Here is an 18,188-nt window from a genome sequence, read left to right on the forward strand (position 1 = left end):
TGGGGGTTTCTTTTGATATTGAATGTTTCAAACTGAATGTTCACTAAATACAATGAATTTAAAATATGGAAAAAAATGGATTAAATGAAAACATTAGATCTGCATCTAAGTTTATAATCAGTATGATGTGGAGGATAGAAATGAATGTGGAACCCAGCTGAACAGTGTTTTGGCATAAGAACTCTTGACTTACAGCTGTTCCTTTGTTCTTTTTTGTTAGTTTTATGGCTTTTTTTTTTTTCTTTTCCAGAAAACCTTACTTTGCATGAATGACAAATTCATATGAAAAAATTGTTTAGCTTTGTGCATCATAATTTGAGCAGAATGATTGAAATCTGTTTAAGTTACATAGCATTCTGATGGAGTGGGCAGTTCAGACAAATAGGTCATTTCTGTGCAAGATTAAAAAGTAATCTTTTCTAAATGGTTAAAAAAAAACAACAAAACACAAACCCAAACCTTTTAAATATGCTTACTCTCTAGTAAGGCTAATGTATCTTTAATACCAGAATTGCAGAAATAAAATAATAGAATAATAATCTGTTACAACTATACATGGACATCACCTGTAATCAGACAGATAGGTGAGATGTAAAGACTCTGTCTGATAAGAATTCGCAGTCTATTGCAAGATGGGGTCCTCACAGGGCATGGCTTCAACTGCTGAATTTTCCAGAGTAGCTGATGAAGAAGGCTACTACCCACTTTACCTGTGGTTGCATAGAATAATTCAATTTGGAATGAACCTCAGGAGATCTCTGATTCCACCTTATGCTGAAAGAAGGCTTAACTGTGAAATCAGAATTGGTTGCTTAAGATTAATGGAATATAATCATGAAAATCAGAAAGAATGGAAACTACACAACCTTTTTGGGCAGGTTGTTCTTCTCTTTGACTGTCCTTGTGGTGAATGACTTTTTTTCTTTTTATCAAGTCAATATGCTTCTTTTTTGTTTGTTTGTTTGTTTTTGCCTGAATATTTAAAGTTCTAGCACTTTATCTAGCCTGAAAAGATTCAAATGTATGTTTCCAGCCTCTCACATTAATCTCTTAGTCACTGCGATGTGTGCTGGCTGAGTGGGTTGGACTGGACTGTTTTAATTGTTCTGATGGTCAGAAAGGGCTCTACAAGTCACTAGACTAAAGAAAGAGATCCAGGGTGTGCAGAAGTCCTATCTTGAGCTAAGAGTCAGGCCCTGGGAAGAAGAAGCACTTGGTTTCTGATCCATACCCTAATAATTGTTTCTATTTATTTCATGTGAAATAGTCATGGGGTAATGTACATAAACAGAATCAGAGCCCAGGTTTCTTATCACCAAGAAGGATATCCTATTTACTGCTTAAGAAAGTCATATAATGGATCGGGAATTTGTTTGGGTTTTTTTGTTTGTTTGTTTGTTTTTGTTTCTTGTTTTGCTTTTTTCTTTGTTTGTTTTGTTTCTTTTTCCACAGTTATATCTTGTAGCTTGAATGTTGTTTATTAAAGTTGCCCAGATCAAACAGGAAAAGTAGTATCATATCATGGCCAGGTGGTGAGAGATCTATTTAAGCAGATGAACCTTAAACCTCCTCCCCTTAGAGTGGCTTAGCCAGTGCTTTAGCATCAATGTCTTCATCACTTACTTGTTATAGAACAGAAATCGCTTTTACTAATCTCTCTTCAGGACATCTTAAGGGAAAGCGGCCATATTCACCACTCAGTGTTCAGCTCTTTCTGTAGATGCCTGTCAGTCCACATTCTCAGGACACTCACTGGTTCATTCCACTGTAGGGCATGATTGTTCCCTGCTATGCTTCTGAACTTGGGCTAGGTTTCAACAAATGACAGCCTTCATTAGATTCAATGGCAGTGGTATTATATGTACAGTAGAATTGTTTTTCCAACATCTGACCCCAGGTTCTCCAATTTATAATGAAATTAGAAAACTCAATAAGTTTTTCTTGTAGTTTCAGCACCATTTTCTACTGGGATCATCAACAGATCTCTTCAGTTAGAGTTTTCACAGATTTTAAAAAGAAAGATTAATATGTCCATAAACAAGAAATAAGCTCATATGTAAAGTACCTGTAAACAGATTCTGTGTTTGAAACATATAAACAGAAGCACAAACAATGGCTTCCCCCCACCTTGAATAGAAAAATCAAATCAAAGCAGGCACACAAGTTAGTGAATATTTAGCGGTGTGGCCTTCATCTCCCTCTGCTTCAATTATATGATTTCTTAGAGGTGTTGTGAGGATAGATTAATTATAGTGAGAGCTGAGAGCTCCACAAAAAAAAGCTGAGAAAACCACCAAAAAGCCCATGAAGAAATAAGTAATTTTGTATGCAGTGCAGGGTTTTGATGATGTGTGCTAAATAAGGCCTGGAATCAAACACAGAAGGATGAAGATAAAAGAAAATCTGAATAGCTCCCCATTCAGTCAGTGTCCATTTCGTATACTGAATAAGATCTTGTGAGGGGAAAAAAATACAACATTAGTTCTCATATTTTATAACTTTTGAGTTCTTTGAATCTGTGAATTTAATATTTGTGCAGCATGAGATGAAAGAAATGCACAGCAGAAACGGCACAAAAGAGTGCTCTTCCATGAGGACATCTCACAGATTTCATTTAAGCAAGATATAAGAGTTTGTGCAAATTTTTGTGTACAAAGAGCTTTTGTTATTGTTGTTTTTAGTGCCGGAAATGAAGCTGCTTGTTATCAGTAAACTTCTCAGCAGCTGCCTAGCCAGCAGGCTGCCACACTTCCTTGTACAGCTACACAGTGCTGTGCACAGTAGGCACGTCTGGGAGTAGCAAATATGCTTGGAAGAGATCTGATATTCCTGACCAGATCTGATGAGCCTGCCTTTTTGTAAAATGGAATTGTAGTGTAGTGTTCAGATGCATGGGAGTGTAAATTTTAGGCTTTATGAGTAGAGGTACAGAATTTTACCACCCTCACCTGTACTCTAATTCTCTTGTGTGAATCACAGTTCTCTCTGGAATCAAATGGCAAAGGAAGCTTCAGTTTTTAATTTCTGCCTGTCAGTCACTGGAGCAGAATTGATAACCCATTCACAGGGATTACTTTAGCTACACATTTCACAAGTAAAGGAAGACTCCCTTTTTGTTTGGTAGCTTCATGGCTGTAATTAACATTTCTGTTTAGGTCTAATTATGCTTTTTGTATCTTAGCCATTATGCTAATGGTGTTGTTCAGTAGTATGTGAGATTGCATTCATTATCACTGGTGAATTAAACCTTTATTAAAGAAAAATTCCCCCAGGCCTCATTCTGAAGTTAAGTAATTATTCATTTGGTTTTATCCTGGCAATTAGCTTATATACTGTAGCACTCATGATTGAGTTTCTATACCTCCCTAGATGAGATTAACCCACCATGGTAAATAAATGCCTAACAGCTCCCAGCATATTGTTTTAAGAAGATTATTATATAGAGGAAAAAAATAAGACCCATTCAGTAACAGAAATTTCTACTTGCTAGTAGACAATACAGTCAGAAAGAAATTGTGCTGGACATTTGGGGCTCTGTGCAGCAGAAGTAATAACAAACAAGTTTATGAAGCTTTACAACAGAGCAGTTAATTCTTTCAACTGCAATGGGTTCCTAGGACGATATGCTTCCTAACGGATATATGCGTTGCACTTGGCCATGCTCACATAGTGAATCAAGCCTTCTGTGAGCTTTCAGACATAAATAAATTGCCTGGAGTTGATAGCCTAGTTCTCCATCATGAGAGGGAAAAAATATTGAGGAAGTTCTTATTGGCCCACCTCTACATAGTAATTGTTAAGTCTCACACTATTGAATTATCCATATGTTTATGCCTATTCAACTACTAGAACATGGAAGCATGGAGAATCTGGTGAAGGTGATTTTACGAACATTAATACAAGAAGTCATTAATAGCAACAAACTCTGAGTATGGTTCTTTTGTGGCTTAATAAGACATTTTACTTGTGTTCACAGGTTTTCTTTCTTATTTTTCTTTCTAGCATAAGTTCAGTTTAGGAATCCCTTACTAAATAGAGGATATAAACCAAATCTTGTGGTGATTCTCTATTAGTAGGCAACCATTGGTTCTGTCTTTAATTACAGCTAAGGTTTTTAGAAATATTTTAACATGGAAGCATTGTAAAGGCAATAAATAAATCAGCCAAACATCTCTGATCCTATATAAGCCTTCAGTGATGGCTCATATATAATCATTGCATAATGTGAAATCTAACATAGTACCACAGTCAAAACATTAATCAACTACGTGGGAGTCTTTATAAGTAGTATGGGATTTGACCTTGAATTTGAGCAGCTGGTACATGTGAAATTCAGATATTGCATTCCCTGTGTTTTGAACCCATTCTCTTTGCACAGACAGGTAAAATTAGCAAACATTTACTTCTGATAAGCATCACTTAATCTACTGTATATTCTGGCACTATCTACTGTATACCCACAGGATCTAGGAACCACCTTAAGCATCTCCACTTTCAATTCCAAATGCAAGCTGCCTGTCATTAACCTTGTCTCAATATCAAACATGTGAAGCACAGCAGACATAAATAAATGAAACATAACTTTTAAATTGTCACATAATTTTTCCATTGGAGAAAAAGAAAGAGTGAAAGAGGAATGGGAGTCACAGCGACATTCCTGTTTTTTAATACATTTCATGAAATCATTTCAGTTCAGATTTTCAAATCTTTTCTGCCTCATCTCATGGGAGTTGCTTGTGTTTGAGTTTCCAGGCTTAAGCTCCTTGCAGCTGAAGTTAGGATAAGAGTTCAGATGAAATTCAAGGTCATTAGTAATTCCTATTAAATTATAAAATATCTATTTAGTTATAGACTGCATAACAAAGCAACATACTATTATTTACAGTAGACATTGTTCTACTTCTGGGGAGACATTTTAGTTGCAGAATAAATATTCATGAAGTGCTTAAAAATAATAGTGATAAAGAAGTGCCAAATATTATTGTACTATACTAGACATCATTACATAATGAATTTCAGTTGTGTACTGTAAGGCTTTCACACAAAGTCATTTTTCAAATTGCATTCATACAAACGTGCTTTACCTCATGGGCTCAGTGGCAGAGCGGCACAACAATTAGGAAGGTTCAGCTTCCAGGTTTTATTCTTAATCATTTGCTTTATGGAGTAGCAAAAACATCCCTATGGAAAGAAAGCTTTTAGAGAGAAAAAGGAAGTGCATATGTGACCTGTTGATCAATCAAGATGAGTATTAACTGCTGTTCAGGGGGAATGGAGGAGAAAGTATATTTCAGCTGAAAAGTCATCTTGTCAAACTGAATTAAGAAAGCTTCTGTATTTAACAATGTGTCAGTTGTTTTGCAGTAAATATCTTCATTTTAGGAAGAAATCTATTTTTTATTTCCAAAACTACAAAGGAAATGAGACTTATCTTTTATCCTGCATTATTAGAAATCACATTCTCGTTTTATGGAAAATCCTGAAGACCAGATTCTTTACTAATACCTATTCAAGTGAAATGCTGCCTGAGCCTTGGCCATCTACTGTTGGGATAACAGTATGTAATGGCGTGTCTCAGGGCATCCATTACAATTATGCAAGAAAAAAAAAAGGTTCCTTCCATATAAAAATTGACATGATTATTGCCTTTTCATTCATGGCCACTCAGAGTTTTCCAAAAATGAAGCATAAGGAAAACTAAAACTCCAGAATTTTGCTGAACTTGAATTATTTTGAATCTTTTTGTGGACTATGTTCATTTTTTCATAACTGTACTTAAAAGAAAAAGAAAATGTTTGCACTTTAAATCAGACTACCATATAAAAGTAGAAGACATTTTAATAAGAGGATTTTTGAGAGATGTCAGTTTCAATACCCCTTTCATAATGGTACAGTGGAGAAGATACTAGAAGATTTTGATTGGAGTGAAGAGGGTTTGGGTATAGCAGTTTATTGTCTTTGGTAGATACTCTAATTGTAAAACTCATGCAAGGTATTTGAAATTGTTTTCATTATTGAAGAAGTATAAAAAATGCTATTTTAAAGACATAACAGATTGGAGAAGAAAAGATTTGTAAAGATGATCGCAGTGAGCTGATTTAGTTAATCAGTAAGCAGTAAATTTATCTCAAAGCAGGTCTCGTGCTCAAATGTTCAAGTGTATCAGAATTGCATTAGAACAGTATGTAAAGACTGTGAAAGAAGTGCAAGTCTAGGTTGATTGCTGCTTTGCATCATCATCTTTAATGTTGATCATAGCAACATACACAGTCACAGAAATAGTCTTTAAATTAGTTGAAGCATTTTCTTGCTAAATGAATATATTGTCTACAAATCCCTGAAGCTAGTGTGCAAATTGTGCCATGATGCTATAGAGGCTGATTAGAATAACACATCTTGCCTTTTAGGGACAATGCACAGTGGTTTCCAGTGCTGTTTTCTTAAAGAAATCTGGTCATGTCAGGGAAAGCCTTCAAGTATTCCATAAAAATATGTAATATATATATATATTTATTATTGACTACTGGGGAATTACTAGTTTCATGTTTGATATGCTGCTGTCTCATTCGTTTCTGAATCACACTGATTCTCTGAAATGTTCAGAAAGGAACTACTAGTCCATTCATTATTTTCACACTTCCTTATATTTACAAAGTACAGGATTCCTAAGATTGTGTGTTGGTGGTTTCTTCATTTGGCTGCACTTTACCTTTAATACACAAAATGCTTTTGAAAATAATTTAGAAAAAAACTGTCTATTTCAAAGAAGTTTTCCAGAATTACAGGTAAAGACATGAGAAGATGCTGTGCATATGAGCAGAAGGAATTTTTTTTTTTTTTTTAATTTTTATTTTTGGTTGATACCTTTTCTTTAACAGATTCCCTTAAAAGGAACTGAAGTAATACCATTATTGAATCTTAACTGAAGCATACTTTAATTCTGTTGTAACAATGACCAAATTAAGCTTTTTCTATCTTGGAATTCCCAAAGAAACAGAGTTAAAACAGGTGGAAATTAGGACAAGCTTTTGTTTACTTTTTACAAATTCGAGTGACATAAGACTTCAGAATATTCAGAATTAGGAATAGAAAAAATGCAAATAGCTTAACCGCCAGCAAATGATTAATAATGTTAAAATATTTTACAAATATTTTTATTAGACTGTTATAGTAGATTGTAGGTCAAAATTAGAACTTTCAGTAGGTCAGAATATCAAAGCATATTTTTAAAATCACTTTTGACATATTAGTGTTTTTACTGCACACAGCACAGTCGTGGCTTGCTGCCAGTCAGACACATTTTCCTTGCTTTATTTACACATTGAGGTCAATGAGATTCCAAAGCAGGATTACTCATTTGTACCTAACAAATTTAGATTTGCCAATGAAATGACCTATGTTATGAGCAGGATTGTCTTAAGCCAAAGTTCTTGAGTGAGTGCTACATGAGTTAAAGGGGTTACTAGTATGGAATGGTGATAATAATATACTTGGCGGACCTGTGCTCTTTAGTTTGTTTAAAAGGTACCAGTTATTATAGTAACATGAGATTATAACAGCAATATTGCTAAGAGGATGTAATGTTGTTGGCATTTTAATGATCTCTTTTCCATTATTGGAACCCTGACTCATGGTTATCAGTGGTCAAGCATCTTGCATTGCCTGACTACTGCCAAGCTGCAAGCTTGGTGTGACTTTGGTGTTTCTTGTTTGTTTGTCTTGTTTACATGGGCAATTTTTGTTTCAAGATTAGTCAACACACAACAGGAAATAGAAATTTTAGATCATACTTGTAATTCCCAGTCCCAGGGCTACATCTATTCTAAGTCCACAAGAACATGTATTTATGCAATTTATGCCTGCCTAAGTGTTGTATTTTCTGAATGTTTTCATTATTCACTCACATGATGTATATTTCTTCCCTTTCAATACTGTGATGAAGTAAAATGTCTGGTAGCCTAGAAGAGAGTAATTATTTAATATAATTTACTAGCTATGGTCTTTGTCATACACAGAGGTTTGTTATTTACTCATCCCAATTGTACAATCAATTGTTCCCATAATCCTCAGCATTAAAGAATAAGGTTTCCATGGTAATCTTAGATTTTGTAAATGCTTACCATTTCTCTAAATGGGTACTTGAAATAAATAAGTGATCAGCTATCTTGTAGCCAGAATATACTTTATTGGTATAAAAAGCAGAAATATACCTCTGTTATAAAAATAGATTAGTTTCTTCAGACATAATAAGTTCACAATCTGCAGAATCATGACCCTACTGATAGTGTTAACAAAAGCTTGCTCCTTAATTATCTACATTGCATTCAGCTGCTGTTTCCCTCCTAAACTCAATTATAATTCTAATAGCAGCTGTGCTGCCATTGTTTGTTGCAATTCATTTTAAAGAAGTTTGATTGGATGTCACTGGTCTTTTTGACTAAATGTTCAAGGTTCAGAGTATCCACTACCACTAATAGCCCTCATCTCATCTCAAGATTATACTAATTATTTACATAATTATACGTTACACATTATAGAGCTATTATGTATTATTTCTAAATGATAGTTCACTGTCAAAGATGTTGAACAAAAGAATATATATAGTTTTATTGTCCTTACACATATTTCAGTGTTGGTGAAGATATACTTATCATTATGCTCTGTTTCTGTGTTAGCCAACAACTGAAGTGTCCTTCCAGTACACTGGAAATTTATTAGAGCATTCAAGAGTCTGTATTACTTTTGACAATGACTTTTCATTTATTTTTTTTCCCCTGTTCATTTATATCTGCAGTGGATGTGATAAGTAAATACTTTTATAGGAAGAGAAATGTCCTCTGATGTCCTTCAAGTTTTGTATAGCCCTACTATATGACAATTGATGATTTATTGTAATAATTACAAGTGCTAGAAGAAACGCACTTAATTATTGCCATTTATATAATTGTAGAAAGCCAGTATAAGAATTTATATGATAGGTGAGGTGATCTGTTCAGGAGTAGACAAAAATAGACAACAGACTCAGTGTAAATATTGTATGTTAGATTAGGTTCCATGTATGGATATAACTCTATTGACTTTATATCACTACTACAAATATGACTTCATTTCAGAATAACTTGTACATGCTGAAGAGCAGAAAGCAGGAGAAGAAAAAAAAAGATATTTTTTGATCATCTTCAGAAAGCACTATCTGTTTAGATAGAGAATAGAATTTTGTTAGTGCTTATGGGCAGTTTTATTCATAAGACTGTGGGAGCCTTAAAATTGATTTGATTATGTCTGACAAAAAGGCAAGGCCATGAATTCCACCTTCTTGTAGCAACCATTATAATGGCCAGCTGCACATTCTTGTTGTTTTATTGTGGTTTTTTTCCCTCTCTTCTGCTTGTGCTCTCTAATGTCTTAAATGTTATACATCTACTAGGAAAAACAAAACAAAACAAAAACATAAAAATAACTCCTCAAAACATTAGAATAACCCTGTTGGATTTGCAAAGTCAAGTGATTTGTAACATGCATATCAGTTGCACTGCATTTGCAAATTGGCCTCTACATGTAGACATCATGGATTTCCATTGCGCGATCATGTACATACTTGCATGAAATTGCCACCCAGTTCAATGGTGAAGAAGACTGCTGTTAAGACTCCTCCATTTTTTGTGCACAAGCTAAAAGGTATGCGGATACCTAGTTTAAGGCATTTGAATTTTGCCCACAGCAGCTTCACAAGAGTTTCATTTTGCTGATGATTCATTTATGTAAAAGTGTTTGCAGAGGTATTTGGTATTTTTGGATGCCTGACTTAGGATCTTGATGACTGATTTGCAAAAATGCTGAGGACTGAGAACTTAGATTTCTGCTGCAGCTTAAAGCTTGTGTTTAAAGCAAATAGAATGCAAAATGCTCTGAAAATGAGGTACGACATGTCTAAGATTGGAAGCCTGCAATTTATGGATACTCTATATTGTGTTTTGATCAGATTTTAAAATGTATTTGCATGGCTAGTGATGTGGATAGTCTTCTAGAAGAAATTTCAGAAGAACCTCCCTGTTGGAAATGCAGTGTTTTAGCACATTAGGGAAAACGATTAGGCTCTTTCATGCATTTTTGGGTACCTACTTAGTTGTGAAAAGTCTGATCCTATGTGCCTTACCTCCTAAGTACTGAAAAGATCATAAATAAAACCTGTTCCTCCCTTGGTTCCTTGCAAAAGTAAATCTGTTAGCATCTAGGTACAATTGATAACTCTTATGATGAGTCCTGTCAAAAAGCTCATAATGAAATCACTAATTCCATCTTTGGTTCAGAATCTGAGTACTACGGGGTAATCAAGTGCTGGAATAATGCACTGAAAATGGAGAAAACAAGATATCTCAAAAGGTGAACACTGTGATCCTGATGCAGTGAAATCAACAGGGCTCATGTGGATCATGAAATTAAGAACCATATCATGGAGCACATGCAAAAGGGACTGTAATGCTTAACTACTTGACTTTGCAACCTTTTGCAATCACATCTGAATGCAGTTGTTACATACATATATATAACTTTGTTTATAATTTTGTATATATTTTATATATACGAAAAATTTTGTTTGAGAGATATCTGAGAAAATACATATATCAAACTTATAAGTCTGCTATCTATTATTAATACAGCAATCCTAAACTGTAGTCACTGCAAGCTTTATTGCACCTAAGGCTGTCATATATCTATATTAAATGAGTAATGAGTGCATTTCTTCTATTTTGAGAATTAGCTACCAAATTCTTACAATTGAAATCCTCTGGCAAACAAATATGAATCTGGATAATGAGACAAGTCTGCAGTGTTGATGAAGATAAATGTAGAGTTTGTTCTAACACAGCTTCAAAAGCACAATCCATCTAGAGTCATTTGGTATATCTGTTGTAACTATCTCATTGTATGGAACAAGAAAATATATTTTAGAGTTACGCATGGCATTTAGCATTGAATGGAAGCTCAATCATTGTTTAATATTTTCTTGGATTTCTGTTTAAATCCTAACAGGAAATTGTCAGGTTTGGGCCCTTCATCCTGTGACTATATTCTAAATGACTGGGCTGCTCCAAAAATATAGTGCATTCAATTTTATTATGTTGTCCAATGATGTCAGAGTTGGTGGTATGGCAGTAGAGGCTGAACCATGCTGTTTTGTTGATGTTAGACAGATACCAGTAGAGGGCCAGTCTAACAAAATGGTAGCTAGAATGTGATGTGCTGTGTGAAGTGTCAGACATGGATTACTTTGTCACCTCTGAAACCAATTTCATGTAGAATAACTGCAGCAATTAGTGAAAAATAGCAATACCCTATATTGAATTGCAGTCATAGTTCAAAAGAAAGAAAGACTGTATTTTCTAATATCAAAGATATAATGTTTTAAACAAAACTAAAATGAGAAAACTATGAAACTAAAAGAAGCAAGGAACAATAGGTACATTTTTACAAATACTTCATTGCATTTTTCAAAAGGAAGCAGTCGTAATGGTGGACAAACCAAGCATATGTTCCTTTCTTTACTGAATTTGTTTAAAGAATGACCAAAATCTAGATTTTTATTTTCTTCTATGTTAAAAAGAATTATTATTATTACTGTTATTCTCTAATATTAAAAATAACTCATGAGAATGGATGACCTTTGCACTTTTCAGCTATTTTCTTTGAGTACCCAAGACCTAAGAAGTGATGTTTTCAAGATGAATCCTATCAACGTACAGATTTCTGAATAGCAGTAAGGAAAAATATAAGTAAAACATGCTGGTGTGACTTTCATAGGCAGATGATACAGACCTGATTCCAGCAGTGAGCAGTATTTTTATTGCATAGAATTACAGAGTGAATGCTTTAGTTCTTGTGAAGATAATGCTCACTCTCTGTTTATAGTATGGAGTATAAGATGTCTAGTTAGCATCAGCATAAGGCTGTCTAATTGAATTTGCGCCCATCAGTAACTTAGCTGTATCTGTGATCCTTCTTGTTTGTGACCTTTCTCATGCCTCAGTTGCACAGAAATGTTGTTTCCTGCAGCAGTTTGCAAAATTATATGCTATATGCATTTCCCATCCTGTAGAAAATGATTTTTATTTTTTTTTTATTTTTATTTATTTATTTTTTTTGTCCTGGAACCTAATGATGTGTTCCAGAAAAGAATAACTCACTATTTATCACAGTACTTTAGGGCTACATTGAAAACGGAAACATTCTGTGTGTGTCTTTCTCAATAATCCTGCCTGTTCTAAGAGTTTCTGTGTTTGCTGGTTTCTAGTTTACACGTCCTTTGGGAAAAAAAGAGGAAACCGTTATTATCATGTGATTTTATGAGAAACTTTTAGTAACTGGCAGGGAAACGGCCTTCCTAAAACTCTATAAATTAAAACCTAGCAGTTGTTTCTTTAACATTTTTTTTGTAACTGATGAATTTGTAGACTCAATCTCTACATCAGAATATTCTTATAAGAGTGTGTTAGACCTATGTTCCATCTTGTTGTATGTGGCAAGTCCTTTTTAGTACGGTCCGCCTGTAATTTATAGCTTACTATTTGTCAAATTCAGTCCAATGTTGAAAAATGAATGGTCTGAAGGGACATTGCCAAAATAAAGTTTTTCTGCCCAAGTACTGGGAAACAATTAGAGGTTGCAGGATTCTTCATATTGAAGTCTGATGAAATTTGTCCATTGTAACTGTTGGCACAAATGGAAGTGTTTATGTCAGACTGGTTGTATGTTGGGTTGAATGGTAGCATAGAACTAAGCAGGATGCCTGCGTTCAACAATATTTATATCACAGGGATGCATCTTTTCTAGTTGCTAATTATACTATTACTCACTTTTCAGTATACTTTTGCAATAGTCTGGAATTTAACCAATTCACTAGCTAACTAGGCAACTTGAATTTGAATTCTCTGTTCAGTAATTCCCTATGAGGCTGGTGGTATTTTTCATCCCTTAAAGGTAGGTAGTATGGTTTGTCATTTCCCAGCTCTGGAACCTTGGCTGTTCTCCGTTACTTCTACAGAATAACCACCAGTGAAACCAACACTATTTCTGCAAGGTCCATTAGCTCGCTAGGATGAATTATCTCTGATTTCTGTGAATTTTCTTTTGTTGCAGTGACAGTATAACTCATTAAAAAGTCAGTAACTGTATTGCTTAAGAAAGCCATGGTAAATCTATTCTATCAGATATTTTAGATAGAAAGCCAAGAATGTGTGTATTGTTGTCTGGATGGCAAGTGAGAACCAGATTTATGATGGATAGCTGAACTGCTGTAGTGGTTCTAGGGGACAGAAATGTAAAATGTCACAAAACCAACAGGTGAATTGACTGGTTCATCTGACATGGGTGAATTATCTTTATAGAGAAAAAACAAACAGTCTTGTTTAAAGCCAAAATTGTAACAGAAAATCTAGTTTTAAGATGCTGTTAATTAAAAGGAAAGGTTTATTTTTTTATAAACCTGAGCCTTCCCTAGTATATCTGCTTGATTAGTCTTGCAGCTTATGTTCAAGTCAAGTTTTAATGGACTTTATTATCCTTTCTTTCTGTCATGAGTTCTGGATGTTTAATTATGATATCAGAGATCAATGATCCTTGCATTTATTTTTCTCCATTGTGTCTCTCAATGACATGACTCTGAAATGCTTTTTTAGCAGTTTTGCCCTTCAACTGTAAACTGTGATTCTGTACTTCTTCATTAATGATCTTGGAGTGCATACATAACTCCTTAAAAGAAAATATTAAATGTAAAATAGTCCCATTAATTTAAGAGCAGGGACATTCTATTTAGACTCCCCTTTCCTTGCTCAAGGAGTACAGCATTTTTCATTTTGATAGATGATTTGCCTTGTTATAACTTTTTAAACTAATGGATATAGAAAAAAGGTGTTAAATAAAAATGGTATGACAAAAAAAATGTGACATTCACTTTATTTTATATGGAAACGAATATAACACAAAGTGATTTTATTGAACTGTAACAGAAAAACACGGAAAGTTCATTGCTGAGTTGGCCCTGAAATTTATTGTAATGTAGATCCCTTCATGTACAGATGGAGCTTCAGATATGGCTGAAATGGTTAATAACAAGGACTGTTAACAATACCATACTATGAGACATTTGGCTCATTGCACTTTTCTGAAAGGTATGAAAGGTGTTCTAACTGTGAGTATCAGTATCTGCATCCTGGAAATAAGTTGCATTTGGTGTTAACCAGAAGGAAAACTAACTCCTCCTCCATACTCAAACAGGCTTCTAGAGAGGTATACAAATTGTTGCTACACAAAATACAATATTCAGAAATCTGCATTGTTTTAGCTGTTCCTGCAAGCAGGAATGAGGCTACAGTTTCCAAGAAAGTGAGCCCTCCATACATGAACTCCTTTATCTCATGAGGACTCACACCTCTTGCATGCATTGTCAAGTACATGGACAAGACACACGTGTAGGACCTTTTCAAGTCAGAACTGTTCCACTTTTTCATATGTAGCTGTTGTTGAGGATCAATGTCAAAACAGAGATAGGAATCTCTGAAATATTATCTCTTTCTGTTTTTTTACTAGGGTACTGTTAGTAGGTATTGCTTTTTGCCATGTCTGTTCTGGTCTAACTTAAGGTGTGCTACAGTTTGTGATCAGTAACCATCTTCCATTAGGATTTGCATGCCTGTGAGAATTTTTGTTGTGCTTATCTCTGGGCTCAGAAAAGATTAAGCCATATTATTTAGTGAGCGTCAGAATATATCTGTGTATTGAACTAGCTGAGGTATTAGACAGTAGTTAATTGTATCTTTCCCAACTGGCATCTTTCTCCTGGCTTTGAATCATATCCAGTAGCTGCACAGCCAGTAAATCTGCATACGTCTTAACATTTTGTCTTGCACAAGTCCATAGTTTTATGCTGATATGTTCAAAGTAATAAAAAGAAATCTAGCTATAGGAGTTACTAATGTGGGTGTCAATTGCATATAAGTATCAGAGAAAATATGTTGATTGTTATCCTTTTTTTCTTCTGTAGCTTCTGCTACTTCTGTTAAAAACATCAAAAAGCATCAAGCAGTTGAAATGGCTTTCACATTGTTTCCTCCTCTTGGTGCAAAAGTGAAGAATGTAATTACAGTGCCGCTACCATGGCTGCACCCTCTCATGGATGGAAGAGGCGGATCCAGGAAATCAGGTAAAAATTTCAGCCTCTCAGAAGGTTGTGAACATAGTGAAAGGCATAACAATGTTGTATCTTATGGATCACCAAGTAAAATCCCTGATTTTCAGGAGTTTCCAGCACAAAATCTGCTAATTCAGCAACCCAGCATCACCCTTAATTTGCAAATTTTTTTCTGTGTATCAGTGTTATAAAAAGCATGTTCGGTTGTCATCTTTTTGAAGGTCTGAATTCAGGACAAAGCTGATTTTCTGCTGTTTTTGCCTCTGAAGGCAAAGAAGGCAGGCAGACATTTACGAGTAAATGAACCTAGATGTGCAGAAAGAATCCATGATGCTCATGTAGAAGGTGGGAGATAGAAATGTTAGAGAGAAGCTCTCTGGGCTATGCTAGTGTTAAGGCTGTACTGCACTGTAAAGTCCAAGCAGATAATCTTAGAGTGCCTCAGAGCATTATGCCACTGAGAGGTAAGTAAGAAAGGGCCAATGATCGCAATCAGGAATTTTGTGAACAAGAGAACAGCCAAAGAAAAAAAAAATTATTCAAAACAACAAAAAAATCCCCAAAATTATAATTAGAAAAAATTTTAGTCTCTCAAATCTCAAGCAGGATCTGTTCTCAAACTAACTGATTTTCTATGACTCTATTTTCTTAATAATTCATGACTGTAATAGCTGTAAAGCTTTGATTGAGATTTTTTTTTTAACCTTTACAAATATTTTTAAGGCAAACTTACAAAAGCTTTTCCCATTTCCGTTGTTTTAGTAACCCTTGAACTAGCATTGAAAAATGCTAAATTATACTTTCTTTGAGCCCCATCCCTGTCTGCTATGAATGGTTAAAACCATTGATTTTTATACAGAAAAGCTGGTTTAGACTTGGAGACAGACGTTGTTTGTGTGAGATTAATAGTCTGTCATGACCTGAAGTATTTAAATGTTCTCAGGTTAGTCAATGTTCTAGATAACGGCTTCTCTTTTGAAGTGCTCATTCAGTTCCTTGGTAGCATATTGTTCTTTCAGATTTTGATTATAATGCAGTCAAGAATAGTAGAAGAGACAGAAATAGATCTTTCAGTGAGATTATGATCTATATGGTAAGATCTACCTCTGGAGGACTTTTTTGCTTTATGACTAGCGTATTACATCTTCTTGAGTTACAGCAGTTATTAAAGTGGTTGACAAGAGAGATGCAGTAGTTGCCTTGAGATTAGTCTATTGAAGGAAGACTTTCTGCAGCTCAGAGACTCCTCTACCAATAAGTGTTTTAGTTCTGGATAGCACTGCAAATTTATTGTTTTACCATTAATGCTCATAAACACTGTAAGAATCATCTACTCCTTTTTGCTTACTGGGTCTGTTTCTGTGTCTTCTGAGATACGTCAATCTCTTGGCAGGTTACTGAGGTGCAGTGAATACCCACTTCACCCAGTTCCCAACTCATCTGTACGCAGGGCTTTTGCTCGCTGGAAAAAATCTAATCTGAGAGAAATAATCCCTGAACTGTGATTGTATTAAATTCAAATATGGAAGTTCCCATAGGCATATATTTACGCTACGTATGTAAATTACAGATTCCAGCGCTGTGTGCTGTGAATTTCTAATCTAAGTATAAAAATTCTACATATGCTTAAATAAATAAGCAGAAATTAAGCTTTTAAACCCTTTTTGAAATGCAATAGTTTTGTTCGCATCACTGATATACAAAGCATGTTTTCATAACACTTCTGCACTTATATCAACTACTACTGCTCCTACATTTCCAGTAAGTAGTGTGCTAACATCTCTTTTAGGGATGAGTAATCTTTACTGTATTTTTTAACTGGAAAATGGAAGATAATACTCATTTCCCCTTGGAAAAATAACTATATAAAAATGCATCTTCCCACTCAATTTATTTGCCAGCTTTTGTATTCAGATTGCTTCACTGATTAAAAAGTCACAGCATCAAGGTTTAATTCAAATTCAATTTTGTCACTGCAGTAAGTTTTTCAAGCATTTCAGCTTTCCATATATCCCAATTTCAATATGTGAGAATAGGATAATATTTCAAACTCACTTTTCTGAATTGCTTTTAGGTGGAAAGAAGCTCCTTATTTAAATAATGGTATGGATGATTGAGCATTACTTTCATTTTGCTTTGTGAACAATTTGAATTAAATACTAAGCAATGTAATACTGTTAATGGTGACATGACATCAGCTTTTCTATTTGTGGCCTTTAGTAAAATATTTCCTTTAAAAGAAGGACAGTTCTTTTTTACTTTATCTGCTACAAAAGTCTTATTCCTCTATGAAACAAAGACACTGTGGTGGGTTTTAGTTGTTGTTGTATTGTTTTGGTTTGTTTGTTTGCTTGGCTGTTCATTTTTAGTAAAGTAAAATTTTTTTTTTTCAATGTTTTATTGCAGTAAGGAAACAATACCACAAGAATTAACAGTACTGTGCTTTCTTGAATATAACTTCAAAATTTCAATATTGATAGCATACCAGTGGGCTTAGTGCGGCTAATGTGAATGGCTCAGTAAGATTGTAAAAGGTTTTTGAAGAAAGTCTTGTCCTTGAAAAACCAATTTAGAAACCTAGTGTTTACCTACACAACCTCAAGGAGTCAGTAGGACCCTTCAGTGGTAATTCAGATCAGTCCCTTCCATACAACATTCTAATGTATGACCAGAGCAGCCTGTTTAATCATTGCTAGTATTATTATGAGTGTAAGGAGTCTCTGCTAGGGATGCTATCCTGGCAATTTTCAGATTTTTGAACTCCTTTCACTGCTAGACAAAATTGTGATAAGAAGGCCCTGAAAGGACCATATCTTACCAATTAGGAGCACTGTAATATTATGTTCAGTCTTATCCTGTACTTAAGAAGTTTTGCAAATGTGGACTCAGCAGTTCCATGAGACAGAAACAGTGAGGAAGGAAGGCAAAATGGAAGGCTGAAGCACTAATCCTTCAGAGAGTAGAATGATTATTCTACTACCTGAGAAAGGGGGAATATGAC

At 34.6% G+C, this 18,188-nt stretch overlaps 1 protein-coding gene across 1 annotated transcript in view; it reads left to right on the forward strand.

The window, feature by feature from the left end:
* Positions 1 to 18,188, forward strand: part of IQCM (IQ motif containing M) — a 110,699-nt gene that overhangs the window by 75,766 nt on the left and 16,745 nt on the right. The window contains exon 12 of the mRNA XM_072335807.1: positions 15,041 to 15,199. Within this exon, the coding sequence (XP_072191908.1) occupies positions 15,041 to 15,199 (159 nt within the window). The remainder of the gene's footprint in view (positions 1 to 15,040; positions 15,200 to 18,188) is intronic.

This window comes from Excalfactoria chinensis, chromosome 4, assembly GCF_039878825.1.
Source record: "Excalfactoria chinensis isolate bCotChi1 chromosome 4, bCotChi1.hap2, whole genome shotgun sequence".
Classification (NCBI taxonomy): Eukaryota; Metazoa; Chordata; class Aves; order Galliformes; family Phasianidae; genus Excalfactoria; species Excalfactoria chinensis.